General features: G+C 44.9%; 1 protein-coding gene across 2 annotated transcripts in view; it reads left to right on the plus strand.

Annotated features, from left to right (window-relative positions):
• Positions 1–10,486, plus strand: part of rnf24 (ring finger protein 24) — a 47,150-nt gene extending 36,664 nt beyond the window's left edge. For both annotated transcript variants that reach the window (XM_084155354.1, XM_084155353.1), the window contains exons 5-6: positions 7,400–7,479; positions 9,636–10,486. In XM_084155354.1, the coding sequence (XP_084011480.1) occupies positions 7,400–7,479; positions 9,636–9,780 (225 nt within the window). In that variant the 3' untranslated portion in view covers positions 9,781–10,486. The remainder of the gene's footprint in view (positions 1–7,399; positions 7,480–9,635) is intronic.
• The last annotated feature ends 12,838 nt before the right edge of the window (positions 10,487–23,324 follow it).

The following is a 23,324-nucleotide window of genomic DNA, read 5'->3' on the forward strand; positions in this document are numbered from 1 at the left end:
AGCGTGTGTGTGTTTGTGAGCATGTGTATGTGATTGTTGGACAAGTTGTTATGTATTGCTGAAAAATAATAACACTCGCCAACGTTGGTGGCCGGGGGAATGACCCATTTTATTGGAAGGGCCCTGTCCAAAGGAAAATGTTTTGGAAAAAGTGTATAGATTGCGCCTCTTGCAGCTGTATACATCTAACCTCCATTTGACACAGAGCATGGCTACAACAGCTGTGAATAATACATTCATTGTATCCAGCTGAACATAACCCTTACAAATGAACACACACCACGGTACATCACGTCGTGTCCTTGGCTGTTTATGATGGACGGGGGTTGTATTGTGTGAGGAAGTGCATTAGCTCAATATTGTGGCAGTTCAGTATTAGTGTCCTTGATATTACTCAGCCAATGGGCATAACACCCTGTCAGACAGTGTTGCTGTGACGTTGCACTGTACAGCCGCAGCAATGTAATATTCAAAGAACATTGGGGGAACATTATAAGCCAATCGCTAACATTCAAAGAACAATAGGGGAACATTTTTAGGACTAAACCTTGTGACAAAGTAGGCTATTCAAAATGTAGGACTACTGTATGTGAATGTTGTGCTGGTGAGTGTTGACATTAGCAAGCTTTGGCTTCAATAAGCTCTCAGCTCTGTTTGACTTGCCGTATGTTCCTTGCGTTCCATCCCATAAGCAAACAGAGGCCTACTTTTGAATTAATCAGCCATTATCGTTTTGATAAGATAGGCCTAACTCTGGCACAGCGTCCCGAATGGCAACCTATTCCCTACATAGTGCACTACCTTTGGCCAGACCCTATGGGGACACAGACTAGGTCTATGTTCACAGCATGAATTGTCAGTAGCATTAATTAAATACCTTTATTTAGTGCGTGGTTTGGTAGGAGCAGCAATGCTCCTTGTTTGACAATAATTGCCTATTGATTAATTCTAAGTTAGGCTTTTTCAGTTTGCATGATCACACACACACGTGCACAATACTTTTTACAAGTGTCGTAATGGACGTCAGTGGTGACCAAGGGACTGTGGCCCTCAACAATAGTTTTGAATGAGCCGCTGGGGGTGATCCACTGTCCCCATTCAGGTGCCCATTACGCCCCCTCACTGTCCCCATCAACTCAAAATCTCTTTGTCCCCGATTGCGTTTCATTCCAGAAAGATGTCACAGTTCGAGTCCAGTTAATTAAGGCCATTGGACAGATGTAGCCTAACTGATAGCTTCACTTTTGCCTAGTTTCCTTGCCATGTACTCCCGAGTGGCGCAGTGGTCTAAGGCAGTGCATCGCAGTGCTAGCTGTGCCACTAGAGATCCTGGTTCGAATCCAGGCTCTGTCATAGCCGGCCGTGACTGGGAGACACATGGGGCGGCGCACAATTGGCCCAGCGTCGTCCAGGGTAGGGGAGGGAATGGCCGGCAGGGATGTAGCTCAGTTGGTAAAGCATGGTGTTTGCAAGCCAGGGTTGTGGGTTCGATTCCCACGGGGGGCCAGTATGAAAAAAAAAATTATGCACTCACAACTGTAAGTCACTCTGGATAAGAGCGTCTGCTAAATGACTAAAATGTAAAAATGTAATGCTGCTTTCTCTTCAGGATAGGGAGGAGGCGGCAACTGGTCATGTGAAATGAAACACAGCCCCTCACCTCTAGCTCAGTGCAGTTGTACTCAGTAGAAAAAACCCACTAGCCTCAGACTGGGTCTCTGGTGACCCCATTTCCTGCCCAATTTGGAGCTGCTTTCCCTCTGACCCATAGTTAGCCTGCCTGGGGGTGCACACACACTGACCAGTACACATTCTGATACACACACACTCATGTACAATACCCACTTAATTAACTACTCATTAAGCCAAATGGTTTTAACAGGGTTTCTTAAGTGGCTGTGTGGGATTAGAACTACGCAGAACGGTACAAGGAGAACTTGATTGTTTGGTGAATAGGAATTGTATCTCACAAACTGGTCTAGCCTGAACCAGCGCAAGAGAGATGTTTTTGCTGATCTTGGGTCAGTTGAGCATTTTCTCCACTAATGGTTAAGTATAGGATTGGGGGAGGTGAAACTAGATCTGGACCTAGGGGAAACTTCAGACAGAACACAACCCAAGCAACCTTTAAGTGGAACGGTAATAATAGAGCCAGACTGAATAAATGAATTTGCCGTCATGAATTTTCATGAGGCCGTTGGCATTTGGAGCAGAGTGGTTGTTTTGCAATCAGACACAGGCTGTCTGGCTTTGTTTAAATGCTAGCTTTGTGGATAGTGTTCAGTGTTGTTGCGGGATGTTGCTCAGTTTTACGAGAGCAACAAGGCAAGTCTTATGTAAGCTGGGATTTGGACCAAGATGAGCAATGGGTGGCCAGTTGCAAGGGCCAGTATTCATAAAGCGTGCTGATCTAGGATCCGGTCCTCTCTAATCTCTCATGGACAGATCTATGTAAGCATAACTGGTACCGTACAATCTGTCGGGACTGAATGGGATGGGTAGGATAACGAGAAGCAGTAGTACCGGTTTTGGGGGTTTTAGTCACTGGTTATTTGGATAAATCACTTTTTCGCAGGTGTTAGCGTCTTTTGAATTTCGGAAGGGGAGGGGACTTTCGGCCCATAACTTACAAAGAGAGAGGGTTCTGCTCCTCGTTCTGGTTCCGCTCCTAGTTCTAGCATTTCTTGATCCCTTCTCTTCACATGTATGGACCCAGAACTTAATCGAGCAGCTGTCCAATTACGCAATATTTTAGTTCTGGGTTAGGGCCCCTCTGTCCATATATTCGTATTCACTTCACTATCATCTAAAAGGCTAACCTTTTTTTACCAATATGGGCTGAGCTGGAGTCAAAGTAAAGAGACACGAAATAGCCCAGTAAATATTATTACTCTGTAACTGCTTTATATCTTGTATCAAAAGCGACAACTTGTTTACAATGGGAGGTTTGAGTTTATTTTAATATAGCAGTTACATAGTATCAGATAAAGTTCGACATCGTGAGTGCTGAGTCTCTCGTGAGTGCTCTCTCCCTTTTTCCCCCGCTATCTCGCCCACCCCCATCTCCTTGAGTAGAGTGACTATCTTTACAGAAACCCAGCCTAAAACCCCAAACCGCAAGCAATGCAGATGTAGAAGCACGGTGGCTAGGAAAAACTCCCTAGAAAGGCAGGAACCTAGGAAGAAACCTAGAGAGGAACCAGGCTCTGAGGGGTGGCCAGTCCTCTTCTGGCAGTGCCGGGTCGAGCTAGTACATGACTGTTGAGGCCAGATTGTTCTTCAAGATGTTCAAACATTCATAGATGACCAGCAGGGTCATTCAGAGGTTGAGACAGCAGGTGTGGGGGAGAGAGAGAGAGAGAGTCAAAAACAGCAAGTCCAGGACAAGGTAGCACATCCGGTGAACAGGTCAGGGTTCCATAGCCGCAGGCAGAACAGTTGAAACTGGAGCAGCAGCACGACCAGGTGGACTGGGGACAGCCAGGAGTCATCAGGCCAGTTAGTCCTGAGGCATGGTCCTAGGGTTCAGATCCTCCGGGAGGGGAGGGAGAGAAGGAGAGATAACAATATGCTAACTTAAACTGTATGTAGGCTCCTTAGACTATTTTCAGTGCAGGTTGCTCTTGTAACCCTGGCTACACCCAAAGAGACTGCTTTCCAGAGTTGAGCACAGCAGCACATCAATTTATTCTAGTGATTGTAAAACATGTTCATGCCCTCGTACACTCACACACACTGAGACCTGGGTGTGTTCTGTACTGAGCTCAGGAGGAGGTAGTGCTGAGACGTGCAGTTTGGTCCATATCTCCCACACAACTGTCCGATTTAATGCACCGCTCATCTACATGATCTAACTCTCATTTGCATAGATACCACACAAACACACACACAGGAGGAGGTGGTGCTGAGACGTGCAGTTTTGGGCCATATCTCACACACATCCTAAATCATCACGCCTCTCCACTCCTCCCATGAGTGTAACACCATAGCTAAAGAGAGGGCACTGAAAAGAACGGACACCATTGATCTAGTGAATTTGAATGAGCCAGGGTTAGTGTTCAATGGAGCTCAACAGAGAGGATGGTGTCTTGTCTCTAACTCCACCCTAGAGAGAAACCTTAGAGGGCTAAGTACCTCTTTTCATCCCCAGCCCCAAGCTAGTCTGCATTGAAAAGGGGGAGAGGGGGAGAAGTATGCCTTTTGTCCTTGAAGTGTAGCACTCCAATGTAGGTTCTGTCCCGACGTAATATTGAAGCCAAAATGGCCACAGACAGAAAGCTAGGCTCATAGAGTTGGATAGAGGACACGCTTGCCACAAAGCCTGTTTGCAAAGATGTCCAACTCTATGGCTAGGATACACAGCGCTAGCAGTTCTTCTGTATTGAGGGAATGTTACACGCATTCTTGAATTTAGCCTAGTAATTTGCATAGAGATCACTGTGCAGTGTGTAGTGAGCCTCCTGGGCCGTCGTCCCAAGACAAGATGCCATGCGTTGTACTGATATGGATTGAAAGTACCTTTTAGATATAGTGATGCAGTGGTAATGTCCCGATTTCAATGTCTGGGGTACAACATTACTAGCTTTGTCTGGTTAGAGCTGGAGTTACAAAGGTGATTCTTCATGAACATTGTGGAGCCACTACTGGCAGTAATGTATACACACACACAACAGTGCTGATAGGTCAGTGAATGGGGAGTGTGTGTGTGTACAGCAGCACTGACAAGTTAGTGAGTAAATTAGCTCTATCCAGTCTGCCGGTCTCCATCCTGCCTCTGTCAGCAGCGTTGTCTTGTCACTAGCTTCTCCATTGTGTCCTCAGACAGACACACACACACACACACACACACACTTCTTCTCCCAGCCCACACAGAGTCATATTGTGACAGTAGGGCTAATGCTTCATCACTGTCAGCCACAAACAGACTACCTCAGTCTCTCTAGCCCCCAGTCATTGTCAACACACACACCAACCACTGCCTCGCAGCACACTGTTCAATCGAACATGCACTGCAGTACAAACAGAGTGCGTCCCAAATGGCACCCTATTCCCTACTTAGTACACTACTTTTGACCAGGGTCCATGAGGCTCTAATCAAATGTAGTGCACTATATAGGGAATAGGGTAATGCATAGCCTAATTTCTCCTGAGGTGTCCTATAACAGAGCCGATTGGCTTTGGGCAACTAAGGTGGATGCTTACAGGTTTTCAGAATAAGGCCTGTGTGTGCACACTGCGCATGCAGTAGTCGTTCTAAACAACGATCCCTGCATCAATACTGCTAATGCAGGATTGATTGAATCCAGCCCTCCACAAAAAGGGACTTTAAATACCCAGTCAAGTGTCCCTCTCTCTCCCTGAGTGGTGTTCTCTTGTCTTACTACACAGCTAGTATTTGCTTCAGCTTGGCCAAACTAGGCTATAAACTAGCTTTAATGGTCTTATTTAGGCCTATTTGTCTAGCTGCCTGGGCTGGAAGGTACGCAGGGAGGTACACACACGGTACACCGTACCCAGCTGGGCCAGACTGGTTTGGGCTGAGGAGACCCTTACTGGATCTAGTTTCAACTGGTTTTTAATGGCTTGTGTGAAGTTGAGGGCGCAATCGACATTATCGTTGTCGTGTCGTGTGTGTGTGTAGAGTATGTATGATGCTGGCAATTAGTAACTGTGCGTGCGACTGTGCGTGTGTCTCTGCGTGTGTATTGTGTGTAACTTCTGGATTTAGTCAGGAGGCTATGATGAATAGATCACGCCCCTGTGTGTGTGCATGTGTTACGTAAGTAGCATTTCTACAACACTCCAGATGCAGAGGTCTTTTCTGTTTCCACTCTCCACAATGCTCCCTCTGTAACATCACAGTTTAATTAAAACTTCTACTGTTTGAGGGAGAGGCTTCTGTCTCCAGCCCGAGGAGTCTTATCTCTTTCTAGGCCTGAGAAATCACATATTGAGGTCTGGCATGAGAAGTGGTATATCGAGGTGATTGCTTTATATCATCGGCATTCCTCTGGGCTCCAGGGCACATTTTCATAAAGCATCTAGTAAGAGTGCTGATCTAGGATCAGGTCCCTCCTGCCCGTGTAGTCTTATTCATTATGATCTAAAAGGCTAAACTAACTGATCCTAGATCAGCACTCTCTGAGACGCTTCACGAATATGGGCCCAGAAGTGTACAAATCATATATCAAGGTGTGTTGACGCTCCCTCCTCTGGCTATGCCCAGACATGTTTTAGTTTGAGATACTGACGTCTGTCATCCCATAACAGTACATACAAAACCCACCATCTCGAAGCTACATTCCAGGAGAAGACTGGGTGTGCTTCCTCTATCTGTGAAATCTTTGTAGATTTGGTTAATGGTGTCATTGTCAAGTGTTGTAACTAAAAAAACAACACACAAGTCTTAAAATAGGCCCATGAGCGCTTCCCTTCAGTGGGTCAAGGCTATTCGGTCGAGTGATTGTAGGTCAGTTTTGAGTCAATGTTTGAGTTATTTTTTTTTTTTTTTTTTTTTTTTTGGTCATTTAGCAGACGCTCTTATCCAGAGCGACTTACAGGAGCAATTAGGGTTAAGTGCCTTGCTCAAGGGCACATCGACAGATATTTCACCTAGTCGGCTCGGGGATTAGAACCAGCGACCTTTCGGTTACTGGCACAACGCTCTTACCCACTAAGCTACCTGCTATCTAGAGTCCAACCAATGAGTGATTATCTACCCACAGGGCATGTTGTTTTTAGTTGCTCAGTTGAGCTGACCATGGTGGCATCAACGACAGGAGTACAGTAGTTGACCTTTGTGTTCGAACCAATTCAACTCAACTTTAGGTTCTGCAATACTGTTAATGAGTTAGCGAGAGGAGAGCAGCCCAACTCACTATGAAATAAGATGCCCAACTCAAACATTCTGTTTGCGAAATAATTATTTTGCTAAACCGCAATATACAAACTCCTCTGTCTATGTTCATGTAGCCTTTTTGTAAAGCTGAAAAACAATATACAAACCTCTGTTTGTATATTTGTACTGCTGAACGACTGCTGAATGTCCTCGACAAGGATAACGAGGCCTTGTCTGCATCCCAAATAGCACCATATTCCCAACATAGTGCACTTTTTTTGACCAGAGCTCTATGGGTAATACACTATATACTGTAGGGAGCCATTTGGGATGCAGCCCCTTCTGTTATTCTCAAACCCTCTTCTACAGGACAGTAGCTGTGGTGGGCTGTTTAAGTTGTTATGTTATTCTGTCCTGCTTTTCTCTCTGTCTTAGTCTCTCTCTTTCTGTCTCAATCTCGCGCTCTCAGTAAACTTCAATTACAGTGGCTGTGGTTGTTTTGCTGCCTTGCTTAACCCCCCCCCCCCCCCCCCCCCCTTCTCTCTCTGTCTGTGTCAACAGATATGTGCGGTGTGCTTGGAGGAGTTCAAACAGAAAGACGAGCTGGGGATTTGCCCGTGCAAACACGCCTTTCACAGGAAGTAAGTACACCAGAGGCCTGGCTAATGCCCACACACTGTACACAGAGCCTGTGGATGGGTCCTAGCCCCTCTAGGCCTAGGCTGTCTTCCAGACTCACTCAGCCCCTGCCTCACAATAACATTAAACAGTGCTGTTGAGCACCATTTACATAACCCAATCTAATATCCACACCCTGTACACAGAGCCCCTGTCCCATTCAAAATGCGATTAGAAAGGATCACCCAGTTGCACAATAAGTTCTGTTGATGATGAGCATGTGGTGTGAAGTGGACCCAAAATGGTGCATCCCGCCTCCACAAAGTGAATCCAACTCACTCATCCTAGTCTAATTCACACACACTGTACTCAGCCCAGTCGCACAATAACAATAACATTGGTCTGTTGTTGATGAGCATGAGGGGCAAAGTGGATTCAAAATGGTGGACCTCCTCTTCACACAGAGAGCTTATCATCAACACAGTTAGTCCAGTGAATCCAGTGCACTCAGCCCCAGTTGCACAGTAACTTCTCTTCAGGGCAAAGTGGACCCAATATCGTGGACCGGACCCCTCCTCACACCAAGTCAAACATGTTATGATTCGGCTGCAAATGTGGTGGTCCCCTTACCACCATTTCTTCACCTCTATCTACAGTACCCGCCCCCTCCAAGATCTCTTAGTACAGCAACCCAACACACGGCAACAGAGGGAAAGAGAAAGATTGAAGAAATCAAAATCCAGGAAAGAGTGAAAGTAGATGGCGAGGGGTGAAGGAAGAGAGAGATTATAGGGAAAGGGAACGACAGACCGAGAGCAAGTGAGAGAGAACACAATGCAGCGCTTGATGGATTGGAAGTCTGTGGTGACCTGGGGCCAAATGAGTTTCCTCACCCCAGCACGACCATTTAAATTGGGCTGTTTACATCGAGCAAGCCCCCTGCCTTGGCCTAGTTTTTACCACATGTCAGGAGCAGGGGCGGGGCCCACTCAATCACAATACACTGACTTGCATGTCAACACACTCCGCTGTGTGTGTGTGGTCCTCTGGGACAAACTAGATGGCATTAGAGAGTAGAAGATTTCTAAACCTCTCAGGGGTTGAGTTGAACTCCCTTTTCTAGTCTCAAGTTGAATTTGAATACACCACACACACTACGCCCGCCTCCCTCTTTCCCCCTCATATGCACCCCTCTAGTAGGTGACACTGATAAGGAAGCACAGTTGCACAGTCCCTTTCCACCTTCAATCCTATGTGTGAATCCCTTCCCACCCCTGTGGGACCAGAGTGTACCAAAATAGAACTGCCAGCCCCACTGTAAATAATTCAGTAGCAACGAACACGCAACGCCGCCCCCACTCACTTCTGAGTGAGTCATGGGCAGAAGCTCTAGTCTAGCGTCCCAAATGGCACCCTATTCCCTCTTTAGTGCTCTACTTTTGCACCCTATTCTCTATTTAGTGCACTATATAGTGCCATTTGGGACGCACCCCTAGTCTAGGCCCCATCCACCTACTGTACTGGACTGTCTCACCATCTGTTCAGTTAACAATGTATATAGCACAGAACATCCTTATTCAGTAGGGCTGAACCTGTAGGGATGGTAGATGGCTGCAGATAGAAATGGAACACACAGAACATTAGAGAATGATGAGTCTGTGGTTTTTTACAGTTACTGAGCTATTTCTAGCTGCTATGCTGAACAGTCTGACCTGTAGAATAAGCCCCCTGGTCTCCTAGTGCTAGGTCTTTGTGATCAGTCAGAAATAGAATAGCTGGATCAGTTGCAGCAGTCAAAGAGCTGAACTGAGAGGGCTAGTGTTTAGAGAGACAACACTAGAAACACAAACACGTACATATATAGTCTAGCCGATATTAGTGTCTACCACATTTGCAAGTGATGACTTAAGCCTAGAGGTTAAGAGAGTTGGGTTAGTAACTAAAAGGTTGCTGGTTTGACTCCCCGAGCCGACTAGGTGAAAAATCTGTCTGTGCTTCTTGAGCAAGGCACTTAACCCTAATTGCTCCTGTAAGTCGCTCTGGATAAGCGTCTGCTAAATGACTAAAATATTGTCTCTCTCTCTATCCCTCAATCTCCCGTCCCTCGCTCTCTCCCTGTCATCCCCACCCTCCTCTTCCTTCCTTCCTTCCTCCCCCCACCCCTCTCTCTCTCTGCCAGGTGCCTCATTAAGTGGCTGGAGGTGAGGAAGGTGTGCCCGCTGTGCAACATGCCCGTCCTGCAGCTCGCCCAACAGGCGGGCATCCCCATCGACGTCACCGTGCCCATAGAGCAGCCCCTGCCAGGCGTGGAAAACCTGGTGTAGCGCAGACTGCAGTGCTCACACACACACACATACTACACACACACCTGTACAGGTACACTTACGCCTCGACCACACCGATAGCGTCATTGCGTTTTGGTACACCAGAAGTACATTCATTTCCAATGGAACGCTGCGTTTGCCTTGCAGCATTGCGTTGCAGTGCATCCTGTGGGGTGCATACATTGGATTAATCGAACGTATGCATCAAATTATTTGCGTAGACGGCTTGACCGAAATGGTAGCAGAAGGTGAATGTTGAACTTTAGTTGCACACATATCCAGATGATGCCACGTACCATTTTGCGCAATGACTGTAGGTGTGATCGAGGCGTTATATATGGTTTTTAAGGACAGGACAGACAATGGAGAAACACAACGGCGTTACGATGCGGACAGAGACTCACGGCAATGAAGAAGTGAATCTGCTGCCTCTCCTCCTCATCTCTCTGCCTTGGTGGATTCACATAAGGATTTTTTATAATAACGGTTCTTTACGGACAATCTCTTTTTTTTCTTGTGGACACAGCAGTGGTCACTATTCTGACCGTTTCACAACCAAAGCACTTTTCTGGGGACACGAGCGTGTGACGAATAAGAGACACGAAAACCAACAACTACAACATGTTAAAATGAAAAATGGCTGCATCGTTTCGTTTTCTTTTTAACGACTAAACCTTTGTATTTTTTTTTACAAGCACTTTAAAAATGTAACAAACTTAAATTGCTTGTGAGGAGGTTGTAGTAGCAACAAGGTTATATTTTATATTTTATTATTACGATTAACTTTTTTTTGTGTGTACATACAGAGCCACATGAGTACATTTTTTAGTTGAGTGGGTTATTTTTGGGGGGAATATCTTAAAGGGACAGTAGCCGCCAAATTAATTGACGTCAGGATACGCATGGTATGCTCAAGGAACCGCAGAATTTTGTGGCCTGATCCTCCCCCTCTCTCACATTGAAGGGGTGTGAATGAGGGGAGTGTATGTGTAAAGGGAACAGGGTCACCCCAACCTCAGTACTTTGTGTCTAAACAACTTAATGTGAATTAAGAGAGGATGGGTTCGAGTTGTGACCCGGATGTGATTCGCTGGTGTGCATCCGACTCTGCATCCCCTCTTGCATATGAAGGTTATACAGTTTGTTACTCACTGCACACCTCAGTGTCTGTGTTCCAAAATGGCACCCTATTCTCTAAATAGTGCACTATTTAAGGAATGGGATGCAGCCTGTGCGTGTTTGTTACAACAAGGCCTTTCTGTGGGCTATGTGGCCACTGTCACGGTCTGCATCTGTCAAAATATGTAAACAAATTGTTAAAACGCAACAATGCTGAGGTCGTTTTCTCATTGAAAGATTTTTCACTATGAGGTTTTATGAGGGTCGAATCAAATGAAAATAGTAGAATTCCCTAGTGTAAACAGTCACAGCAGTGTACGAGCCCCCTGTGTGTGCCCCACAGACACATACCCGACACAAACTGTGGAGGGGTCCTGGCTTCAGTCACTTCCTGTGGACGGGCGACCAGGAAGTAAGAGAAACCCAACACCCTGAGCCCATGGCACCCCTAGAGCCAACCTCCAATCAGATGCCTCCGTTCTTGTTACATAAGAGAAGACTGAGCCCCCCCCGAGCCCGCAGCGCTCCCAAAGCTTTACTCATATAGCTTGTGGCAACGGAGCGCTATGAAATCACAGTTGGAAGATTCCACTTTGGTTTTATACGGTTAAAAATGCATCCCTCTCTTGCCGTCCTCAGGTTTGAGTTTGAATGTGGTTTAGCCTGATGGAAGTCTAAAACAACTATCCCAATCTACACACTGATTAAATAGTAAACAAGAGTACTTCATATAATGCCAAAATGATTATATTACATATTGTCTCTGATGTGATCATGTCTGGAATCATAGGTTCTATAGGCTAATCTTTATGAAACCTAGAACAAACACTGGTCCACTAAGGCAGGGGTTCTTCAACTTTTCTAGCTCAAGACCCAAATTAGAAATGGACCGTCCTCCCCTGACCCAAATGGTCCTCCAACAACCCAAATGAAGAAGAAATAGTGCGTGATTATAGATGTATTCTCACAACCCACCTCTCACATGCCCAGGGCCCACTTTGGGTCCCGATCCATAGTTTAAGAAACCCTGCACTAAGGCATTGTTGCATTTTCACTGCTATACATAAATGTATAAAATCAGACACATTTTGTTTTTATCAAACTTTTGACATGAATGATGGTAGTGAATGCTACAGGGTGACACAGCACTGCCTTGGAGCGTGAAAGGCTTGGTGAAATCTATCAAGTTGTGACACAACGTAAACTAAGCAACAAACCTTGTCTCTTGTTTGCTAGCCGTGACTGATGTAGTATTACATATTTTGGCAGAAAAACACATGGTTTGTTACTCAGCACTGAAAGGGCATGACCACCCGTGCTTTCACTTCGTTTTCAATTCAGCCAACGATTCAAAGCCGCTTCTGTGATTAGTAATTACTTAGCGGTATTTAGCTTTAGCTTAGCATTGATCTAATTAAGCTATGGGTGATATAAATCAAATCAAATATTATTGGTCACATACACGTGTTTAGCAGGGTGTAGCGAAATGCTTGTGCTTCTAGCTCCGACAGTGCAGTAATATCTAACAAGTAATAGGCTAAGTATCTAGTTCAAATTCTAGCTGCACTCAACCATATAAAGTCAACACACATACGTACGTTCCCAGTAGATGTCATTGAGCTGGTATAGGCCCTGGTCAGCAGTCGTAGAGAATAGCAGTGTTTTAGCAGCCTCATTCTAGCGCTTTCCCCAATCGCTCTCTCCACACCAGTGTTTTGTTCACCGCTACACACACACACCAACCCCTCTACCCTGGTGCTTTGTTGCACCACCTTTTGTGGCATCACTGTAGTGAAAGTGCTGTGTGATAGTTTAGAACAGAGGGGAAACAGTGTCCCATAGGTCAGGGGTCAGCTTGTGTCAAAGGTCACAGACTAGATCTAGGTGATGGGTCATAATAATGCTGTTCAATACAGCTTTATTTATAAGACAGCCTGGTCTGTCGAACAGGGTCGATTTGGTTCTTCCCTCTTTAAGTGTTTGTACCTTTTCAGGACCCCGGCTTATTCAGTGCTGAGTATCAGGCCCAGTTCCAGAACAACTGCGCTTGTGTCTTCTAGACTGACTCCTTTAAATAGAATGGTATTCTTAGAATGCTAGTCATTCTATTGAATTCAATGAACTGTCATCAACCATCCAATGAAATGTACTGTCCGCTGGCTTTACCTTCGAACAACAACTAACAGATGGGAATGTGTTAGCCTACTGTTGCTAGCTGGTGAAAAGAATAGTAGAACATTATTTGTTACCAATATCAGAAACAATGTCTCCCCCTGCCCGCCCCACCCAATGAAATCTATTGTATTGGAGGAGGGGGGAGGATGACGATTGTGATTATTATTATATATTTTTTATTTGTGCTTTACTTACAATTTTTGTTCATTTTGGCCATTTGTTTGAAGAGGCACTAGTCTGTGGTTGAATGTGGAATGAGAAAAACCATAACCTTTTTATTGAAGGCGCCCGGCGTTGCTTGTATGTGCGGGTCGCTTCGGTACCCGTTTGCCTCTTCTTGGTTCTTCTGTGTGGCTACACAAAAATGAGCTACACAGGAACCAATGGAGGTGTCACCCTTTCTGTATATCACTCAAATATAAGTATATAACACACCTCTTTGTACAAAGAGACTTCAACTCTGATATTAATCTCAAAACTCCCAAGTTTGACTGGTCCGAAGGTATTTCAACAACTAGCCCCACCACTTTCTTATTCCCTTAAGAATCTTATATTGTAACATATTGTGGTTGTCTCTGAATGTACAGTTTAAAGGGAGATATAACGATAGGACTGGGCGAGGAGGAGACCAATAATGTGAAAGCATGCGATGAAATTGCGACTGCACTTGCAACCGATTTCACCATTGTAATTGTACATAGAGAGTAGTAGTGTTGGTAGGAAGGCATACTGCATACATACTCCACTTTTTACTGTGAGGGGGTATGCATTGTGCACTGAACAGTTGAGGGTAATTCTTCCATCGAAAACACTGCATCTGAGCACTTATAACTGCCATTTGCCCAACCGAGAATTGTAACAAGGCCAGCCATTTTTGTAATGCTTTCTTTCAAATGAGAGTTGAAGGTCAGAAGAGAACCCTTATCTAATATACCCCTTAATTTCTTCCTGTGTAACTCCCTAATCCTTCCCCCACGCTTCTCGGACCAGACAACATAGTTCTAGGTTCTCTCAGAGTCCTGGAAAGCATGTAGCCACGGTCAAGTGCCACAACAGCAGGCAGTTATAGGCCCTTCCGCGAGAGGAAGGAATAATAGGTGATTATTCACTACGAATATACACATCGTCTACTAGTTATTATTACTGCACTAGGTACCAGGCTAAATCTATTTGAAAAACATTGGGAGTTTGGACAGTTGATGAATTTAGTGATGAGTCACCCCATTATAATCTCCATTGACGTCGGCACTGTTCCAGTGCTGGGCCTGTAATATTAAAGGACTATGATGTACTTGCTTCAATATCATTAATTATTGAGAGGAGAGTGAGGCTTTGTCACGACAGCAACCAAATCACATAATGGGCCCCTTATCATATATCCTTTCTATAAGGTGCATTAATCTATACCCCGAGACGGAAGTGAGACATCCCACTCCTTCATTTTTTTTGTTTCAATGCAAGCCAATGAACTCAACTCAGCAAAAAAAAGAAACGTCCTGTCACTGTCAACCGCGTTTATTCTCAGCAAACTTAACATGTGTAAATATTTGTATGACCATAACAAGATTCAACAACTGAGACATAAACTGAACAAGTTCCACAGACATGTGACTGACAGAAATTGAATAATGTGTCCCTGAACAAAGGGGGGATGAGCCTGTAGGAAGGGTACCACATGAGGGAGGAGATTGCCTGCAATGACAACAAGCTCAGTCCGATGATGCTGTGACACACCGCCCCAGACCATGACGGACCCTCCACCTCGATCCCGCTCCAGAGTACAGGCCTCGGTGTAACGCTCATTCCTTCGATGATAAACGCGAATCCGACCATCACCCCTGGTGAGACAAAACCGTGACTCGTCAATGAAGAGCACTTTTTGCCAGTCCTGTCTGGTCCAGCGACGGTGGGTTTGTGCCCATAGGCGACATTGTTGCCGGTGATGTCTGGTGAGGACTTGCCTTATAACAGGCCTACAAGCCTTCAGTCCAGCCTCACTCAGCCTATTGCGGACAGTCTGAGCACTGATGGAGGGATTGTGCGTTTCTGGTGTTACTCAGGCAGTTGTTGTTGCCATCCTGTACCTGTCCCGCAGGTGTGATGTTCGGATGTACCGATCCTGTGCAGGTGTTGTTACACGTGGTCTGCCACTGATCAGCTGTCCATCCTGTCTTCCTGTAGCGCTGTCTTAGGTGTCTCACAGTACGGACATTGCAATTTATTGCCCTGGCCACATCTGCAGTCCTCATGCCTCCTTGCAGCATGCCTAAGGCACGTTCACGCAGATGAGCAGGGACCCTGGGCATCTTTCTTTTGGTGTTTTTCAGTGTCAGTAGAAAGGCCTCTTTAGTGTCCTAAGTTTTCATAACTGACCATAATTGTCTACCGTCTGTAAGCTGTTAGTATCTTAACGACCGTTCCACAGGTGCATGTTCATTAATTGTTTATGGTTCATTGAACAAGCATGGGAAACAGTGTTTAAACCCTTTACAATTTTTACAAATTATCTTTGAAAGACAGGGTCCTGAAAAAGGGACGTTTCTTTTTTTGCTGAGTTTAGGTATACCAGACAAAGCTGCTATCGCATTGGTGTCTGTCTATGGTAAATGGCCTGAGTGAACCATCTTTTTTTTAATCAACCATCTTTGGTATACCTGGCTGTTGGCAGCCATTTGGTGGGCCGGGCATCAAGGTCAAAGCTGTGTAATTGGCCGCTTGGGCCTCAATAACACGTGTCACTGCCTCACTGAAAACTGTTGTGTATTTATTCAGTGTATAGCTCCTGTAGTGCCCCCCCTTCTCTCCATTCCCCAAGTACATCCCCTGTCTCGCCCCTACCCCACTTTATCCCACTATGTCCAACAGCCCCCACCTTCTTCTCTCAATGGGTCAACCTCCCCCTCCATCTTACCCCAACCTCCCACTTTATCCACCAGCCCACACTTTCTTCCCTTGATGGGTGAACCTACCCTACCAAACCCACCCCACCCCCAAATCGGTCTACCCATCCTACCCTGTGATAACACTGACGTTTGTGGGTCTTTCACAGACATTGTTTATAAAATTAAGAATTCTGCAGCAGAATATTTTTGGAGACATTTGCTGTACAGTATTTGTAAGCTCTATTTTTGTATATTTAATTGCCATTTTGGAGGAAAAAAATTAAATGAATGCATTTCTTTTGCTAATTTTGTTTTATTCATTAAAAAAAATGTTTGCATGTGACTGACTTGAACTGTAAATAAAATTACCACGTTTTGGAAATAATGACTGCTTGTTATGCTTTATTAGTAAAGTTCCTTTACATGGTTGTAGCAGCATCCTTAAAGGGGCAATATGGGATTCAAACAACAGTGGCATCCCCGCCACATTCTTTTGTAAACAGCTGAGGGATGGGGCTGTTGAAATTTAACCACTCCAATCCCAGATTGCGCCTTTAACATTGTACTGCAGCGGAAGGTAATTGTTTACCATGTCAAATAGTTAACCGGATATCATGATCCTGAAGATGCGGTAATATACCTGAGGGGTACACTATGAAGGAAGCTATACTGAACAAAAATATAAAACAATTAACGATTTTACTGAGTTACAGTACATAAGGAAATCAGTCAATTTAAATAAATGCATTAGGCTTTAATGTATGGATTTCACATGACTGGGAATACAGATATTCAACTGTTGGTCACATACCTTTAAAAGAAAAGGTGGCGTGGATCAGAAAACCAGTCAGTATCTGGTGTGACCATTTGCCTCATGCAGAGTGACACATCTCCTTCACAAAGAGTTGATCAGGCTGTTGTTGATTGTGGCCTGTGTAATGTTGTCCCATTCCTCTTCAATGGCTGTGCAAAGTTGCTGGATATTTGAGGGAACTGGAACACGCTGTCGTACACGTCGATCCAGAGCATCCCAAACATGCTAAATAGTGACATGTCTGGTGAGTATGTAGGCCATGGAAGAACTGGGACATTTTAAGATTCCAGGATTGTGTACAGATCCTTGTGACATGGGGCCGTGCATTATCATGCTAAATGAGGTGATGGCGGCGGATGAATGGCACGACAACGGGCCTCAGGATCTCGTCACGGTATCTCTGTGCATTCAAATTGCCATTGATAAAATTCAATTGTGTTCATTGTCCATAGCTTATGCCTGGCCATACCATAACCCCACCATGGGGCACTCCGTTCACAACGTTGACATCAGCAAACCACTCGTTTAATCAGCTTCTTGATATGCCACGGTTGTCAGGTGGATGGACTATTTTGGCAAAGGAGAAATGCTCACTAACAGGGATGTAAACAAATTTGTGCACAACATTTGAGAGAAATACGCTTTTTGTGCATATGGAACATTTCTGGGAACGTTTATTTCAGCTCATTAAACATGGGACCAACATTTTACATGTTGCATTTGTATTTTTGTTCAGTGTAGAGCTACTCAGGGTTTTCAACAGCTAGCCAGCTTCAGTTAACTTCACATTCCAGCCCAGGCTTCAACGGTGGATATTGCTTGTCTGCGTGTGAATGTCACACGTGGATAGTCGAACTCTTCATTGAGACAATGCTGAAACATCAATCCATGGGTGAGTTAGTGCCACATTTTCATTTGTGCCAAAATGAAAATGGGTATCCTGCTGAATTTGCAAGACATGGTGTGAAATAGGCTTTTAGAAGTCATGCCGTCTTTGTACACAATCACTTTTTTTCCCCCCACTCTTATCGATTTAAAAAATTGTATTAAATCATACAAAAGTTTTACTGTGCATCAGTGGAGTTAATCTCAAGAACATGGAAGCGCTGATCTTGGAGAGAGTAGTGCAGGCAGGAGCGAGAATTGCCGCTGACCTGACACACCCACTCAACCAGGAGTACCAGCTCTTCCCATCAAGCCGCCGATACAGAGTCCATCTTTACAAAACCGCCAGATCCCAGAAATCATTCATTCCCACCAGTCAGTGGAGGCTGCTGAGGGGAGGACAGCGCATAATGATGGCTGGAAAGAAGTCAATGGAACGGTATCAACCACATGGAAACCACATCGTTGATGTGTTTGATAACATTCCAGCCATTATTATGAGCCGGCCTCCCCTCAGCAGCCTCCACTGCCACCAGTATAAGTCAATTGAATAAATAACTGCTCAACCCCTCCTGGAATAGTTATTGCTTGTGATTTATGTATTTCCTTGGCAGGTAAATGCATAGTGTGAGTGTGAACTTCCAATGTGTCGGTACACTGGTATTCTGTAATCTGTGCTGTATCATTCCTGTTACAGTAACAGTAGACACTAAAGTGGAGGGGTGGTTTGTCTAATAAATTGCAACAAGCCTAACCTCACAGCAAAGACTGTGGATAAATAAGACTTTACTCAGGCCGTTTACCATTGTACATTTATTTCAAGGTTCCAGTCTGTGTAAGTGGGCGTTTCCTCTCTCGTGTGAGCATGCTTTTCCCGCATGAACTCACAGCTCCTCCATATTGGTCACGTTCCACTGCTCAGACGTTGCATGCATCAACCAATGGTTGCGTGCCACGTCATCGACTGTGTCATCGACTGACAGATTGCTATAACGTGGTTAGCTAATACGTAAAATACCTATCCAGGCATTGTAAGATCTAGCAGGCGTCAACGACACCTGGGCATAGGAATGCGCCCAATATCTGGCATGCTCATGTGAGAGAAGAAACAGTTGGCTCTGGTCTCCTTAATGTCCCCTCCCGCTCGCCCAGAAAAAATTAGCCAGTGAGATGTCTTGCCCTGGGGCACCCCCTCCACAGGGCAGGGGCAATAAGTAGACCCGAGAAAATTAGTGAGGTGTCATGCTTTCTTTACAGTCTCTGCTCACACCTTCAAAACCTCCGAGCTCCACGGCAACAACACGTCTCAGAGTGTCCGTACTGTTTCCTCTCAACATGCTTCGGCCAATCAGAGCATCTGTACGGTTCCCTCTCAACATGCTTTGGCCAATCAGAGTGTCCTGTACTGTTCCTTCTCAACATACTTTAGCCACCTGGAGCATCTGTACTGTTCCCTCAACATGCTTAAGCCTATCAGAGCGTCTGTACTGTTCCCTCTCGGCATGCTTCAGCCAATTAGAGCATATCTGTACTGTTTCCTTCTCTGGTGTTGAGTGAAATTAAAGATTGGGATGGTTTAGATCCCTCAAACTCAACTCTGGACCTCGAAGCCAGTTCCACTGCATTTTTTCATTGTTGCCCTCTAATTAGGGACTGATTTAGACCTAGGACAGCAGGTGTGTGCAATTAGTTATATCAGGTAGAACAGAAAACCAGCAGGCTTCGGACCTCGTAGGGTAAGAATTGAGTACCCCCTGGTTTAGATTGAAGGTATTGAGTCTGATAATCATGTTGTACAGGATAAACTGTGATTGACTAAGATTATCACAAGAAATCAGCCAAAATCATTTTCTCTACTGGTTTGGTACAAACACATTCTCAGGTTCAAACCAATTTACAGCAGGTCTCCTTGTCTCTGATCTCCTGGGGCTCCTGAGGTACCGAGCATCTCCGAGCAGGAGTACTGATTTAGGTTCTGTTTTGTATTTTAGATCACAATCATAAAGGTTACATTGACAGGGAAGACAGGATTCTAGATCAGCACTGCTACTCGAGATGCTTTATAAATACGTCCCGCTTAGTGTTTAAAGTGGCACCACTAACTTACTACCTGTTGAACTAAACATAAGTTTGGTGCTTGATTGACCATTTTAAAGAATCCACAGAGGTTTACTGTATGTTTTAAGGATATGGGCCCCAGAAAGTTAGACTGGATAAACCATTGTGCATCCCATCTTTCAATATGGTGTAACCAGGCACGAAGTGGCCTGCGTCTGCGCTCTAAGGCTGCGTTTACACAGGTAGCCCATTCTGATTTGCCCAAATATTAGCAAAATATCTGATCCGACTGGTCAAAAGACCAATAATTGGGCAAAAGATCCGAATTGGGCTGCCTGTGTAGAAGCAGCCTAAGCGCTGTACCACACTAAAGTACTTTTAAACGTAAGACAGATGTGAATCGGCCACAAGAGGAAATGAAAAGTAGTGCCTGGTTGGAAACCGCCTTCAGTTTGCTAAAATAAAGTCAATTGCCTTGCTATTTTACTCCTGCTTTCTGTTTCCAGATGAATTTGTCCATGCCTGTTGAGTTTCCGTAATCACAGGCAACTGAAAGCATCTCACCTTGAATTTGCACACCAAATATCCATATTCAGAACACAGTGACACATACAGCACACACGCATCCCAGTGAGGAAAATGACATTGAAAATACATATTTTTCAGATGTTGAAATCAGGTTCATTTTAGGTTCTGAATGAAAGTTGAAAAGACATCTTAAATAACTGAAATAAAATAAAAGGGATCTTGTTCAGCCAGCAACTCACATTAGGCAAACACAAAAATCCAGAGAAATTAAAGTTATACAGTTATATCTGTCTGAAGCAATGGAGGATGACAAATCACATATTATAAATGTTATGTTTTGATTGGCTAATTGCCTGGTAGGGATTCAGCCATGTTTCAGTGCTGGTCATGACATTGTACACAGGTGGTGCTTTGTACACAGGTGTACACAGGTGGTGCTTACATTGGGCTCAGTCTTCATTAAAATCATAAGATCTCCATATTTTGTAATGATAACTCATCTATGTTAACATTTGGCAATGAAACCAATGTGTTATCTGGGTGGTTAGAGGAAGAAAGGCTCCATTGTCAAAGTATATGAATAGAGACAGACTAGACGGTTGCTAGTCTGATGCAAGTAATACTAGCATCTGGGCTTGGTATATTCCAAACACTCTGGTCAGCAGTGATGACAATCAATAGTAGATCCTGTTCCAGTGTTGTGTGTCCCAAATGGCACCCTATTCCCTATGTGTGTGTCCCAAATGGCACCCTATTCCCTATATAGTGTACTACTTTTGACCAGGGTTCATAAGGCCCTGGTCAAAAGTAGTGCAATATCTAGGGAATAGGTGACATTTGGGACGCATAATTGGCCTTCACTGGATCCCTCTGGGACACAAATCAAATAGTATGGCCATTCCTGACTTCTCTGTACAGCTGGAGCAAAGATGGTGTACATTTGTCTTGTCACGTGATGGAAATGACGTGTGTGTGTGTGTGAGGGGGGTTTCTAGTTTAGTGTGTCAGTGGGTTGGTCTGAAAGGTGAAGAATATATCAAAGGCAGACCAGGGGCAACACATCAAGTGCAACCTCTGCACCATTGGTGGGCGCCTAACTACCTCGACCAGTCTCAGCCATTCTTCAACATTGGGTCCTGGTTAAAAGTTGTACACTAAATAGGGAATAGGGTGCCAATAGGGACGCTACCTGTGTTGTTGATGTTCCCCTTTGCCCTACTGACCTCTCCCAGTCCCAGATCATACTGTGTTGCGTCTACTCTGGATTGGCTCGGGAAGTGAGACGATAAGACTATCAGCCTCTTGACTTCCACCTACTTTCCCCTGCAGTCAGAAAATAAGATTGGTTATTGTGTGACCTGGTCAAAGGTCAAATAAAGAGTGGTGTGGTCTAGCTGCATTTAATTATCCCCTAGACCAGGGGTTCCCAAAATATATTGCTTCATGACCCACCAATTGAGGTGTCTGTTGAGTCACAACCCAACAAAAAAAGTCATCCCGTGACCCATCCGGACCCCTGCCGCAACCCAAAAGTCGGTCCCGATCCACAGTTTGGGAACCACTGTCCTAGACTATGATGGAAGGATTGGACAGGTGTAAGTAATGTGGCACATAAATTCCATCTAGAGGTTAAGGTTAGACATGTGGCAGTCAATATGTGTGCAGTCCACATTTATCGTCATGACATGCATGTTCTAGAATCTCGAAAACAACAGCAATAGTACTATTCGTACATTGGGTGTGAGCCCTGCTTTTGCCACAGGTATTATGTTAAGGTAGTTGTGCGAGGCCTAGGGCTCTATTCAATCCGTATCACGGCAGTTCAGCGCTAAAGCCCAATTGAAATTTAAAGCCAACGTTCCCGCTTTGGCGGAGACTGCATTTACGGTGAACGCTGCATATGTCGGGTCAATCGGAAATGACCTTTACATTTATATTACACAATCTGTAATGCTTCATCGATACAGATTTAATAGAGGCCCTATACTTATCTTTTCTAGAGTAGGTACAGTACAGTGAGTGACCTGTCCACAATGTTCAGTATGTTCAGTAGGCCGTCATTGTAAATAAGAATTTGTTCTTAACTGACTTGCCTAGTTAAATAAATAAAAAAAGTAATGAAGTCTCACATCAAATCAAATCAAATGTTATTGGTCACATGCGCCGAATACAACAGGTGCAGACATTACAGTGAAATGCTTACTTACAGCCCTTAACCAACAGTGCATTTATTTTAAACAAAAAAAGTAAGAATAAAACAACAACAAAAAAAAGTGTTGAGAAAAAAAGAGCAGAAGTAAAATAAAGTGACAGTAGGGAGGCTATATATACAGGGGGGTACCGTTGCAGAGTCAATGTGCGGGGGCACCGGCTAGTTGAGGTAGTTGAGGTAATATGTACATGTGGGTAGAGTTAAAGTGACTATGCATAAATACTTAACAGAGTAGCAGCAGCGTAAAAAGGATGGGGTGGGGGGGCAGTGCAAATAGTCCGGGTAGCCATGATTAGCTGTTCAGGAGTCTTATGGCTTGGGGGTAGAAGCTGTTGAGAAGTCTTTTGGACCTAGACTTGGCACTCCGGTACCGCTTGCCATGCAGTAGCAGAGAGAACAGTCTATGACTAGGGTGGCTGGAGTCTTTGACAATTTTGAGGGCCTTCCTCTGACACCGCCTGGTATAGAGGTCCTGGATGGCAGGAAGCTTTGCCCCAGTGATGTACTGGGCCGTACGCACTACCCTCTGTAGTGCCTTGCGGTCAGAGGCCAAGCAGTTGCCATACCAGGCGGTGATGCAACCAGTCAGGATGCTCTCGATGGTGCAGCTGTAGAATTTTTTGAGGATCTGAGGACCCATGCCAAATCTTTTTAGTCTCCTGAGGGGGAATAGGCTTTGTCGTGCCCTCTTCACGACTGTCTTGGTGTGTTTGGACCATGATAGTTCGTTGGTGATGTGGACACCAAGGAACTTGAAGCTCTCAACCTGTTCCACTACAGCCCCGTCGATGAGAATGGGGGCGTGCTCAGTCCTCTTTTTTTTCCTGTAGTCCACAATCATCTCCTTTGTCTTGGTCACGTTGAGGGAGAG

Source organism: Coregonus lavaretus (genome assembly GCF_964263955.1).
Source record: "Coregonus lavaretus genome assembly, chromosome: 38".
Taxonomy (NCBI): Eukaryota; Metazoa; Chordata; class Actinopteri; order Salmoniformes; family Salmonidae; genus Coregonus; species Coregonus lavaretus.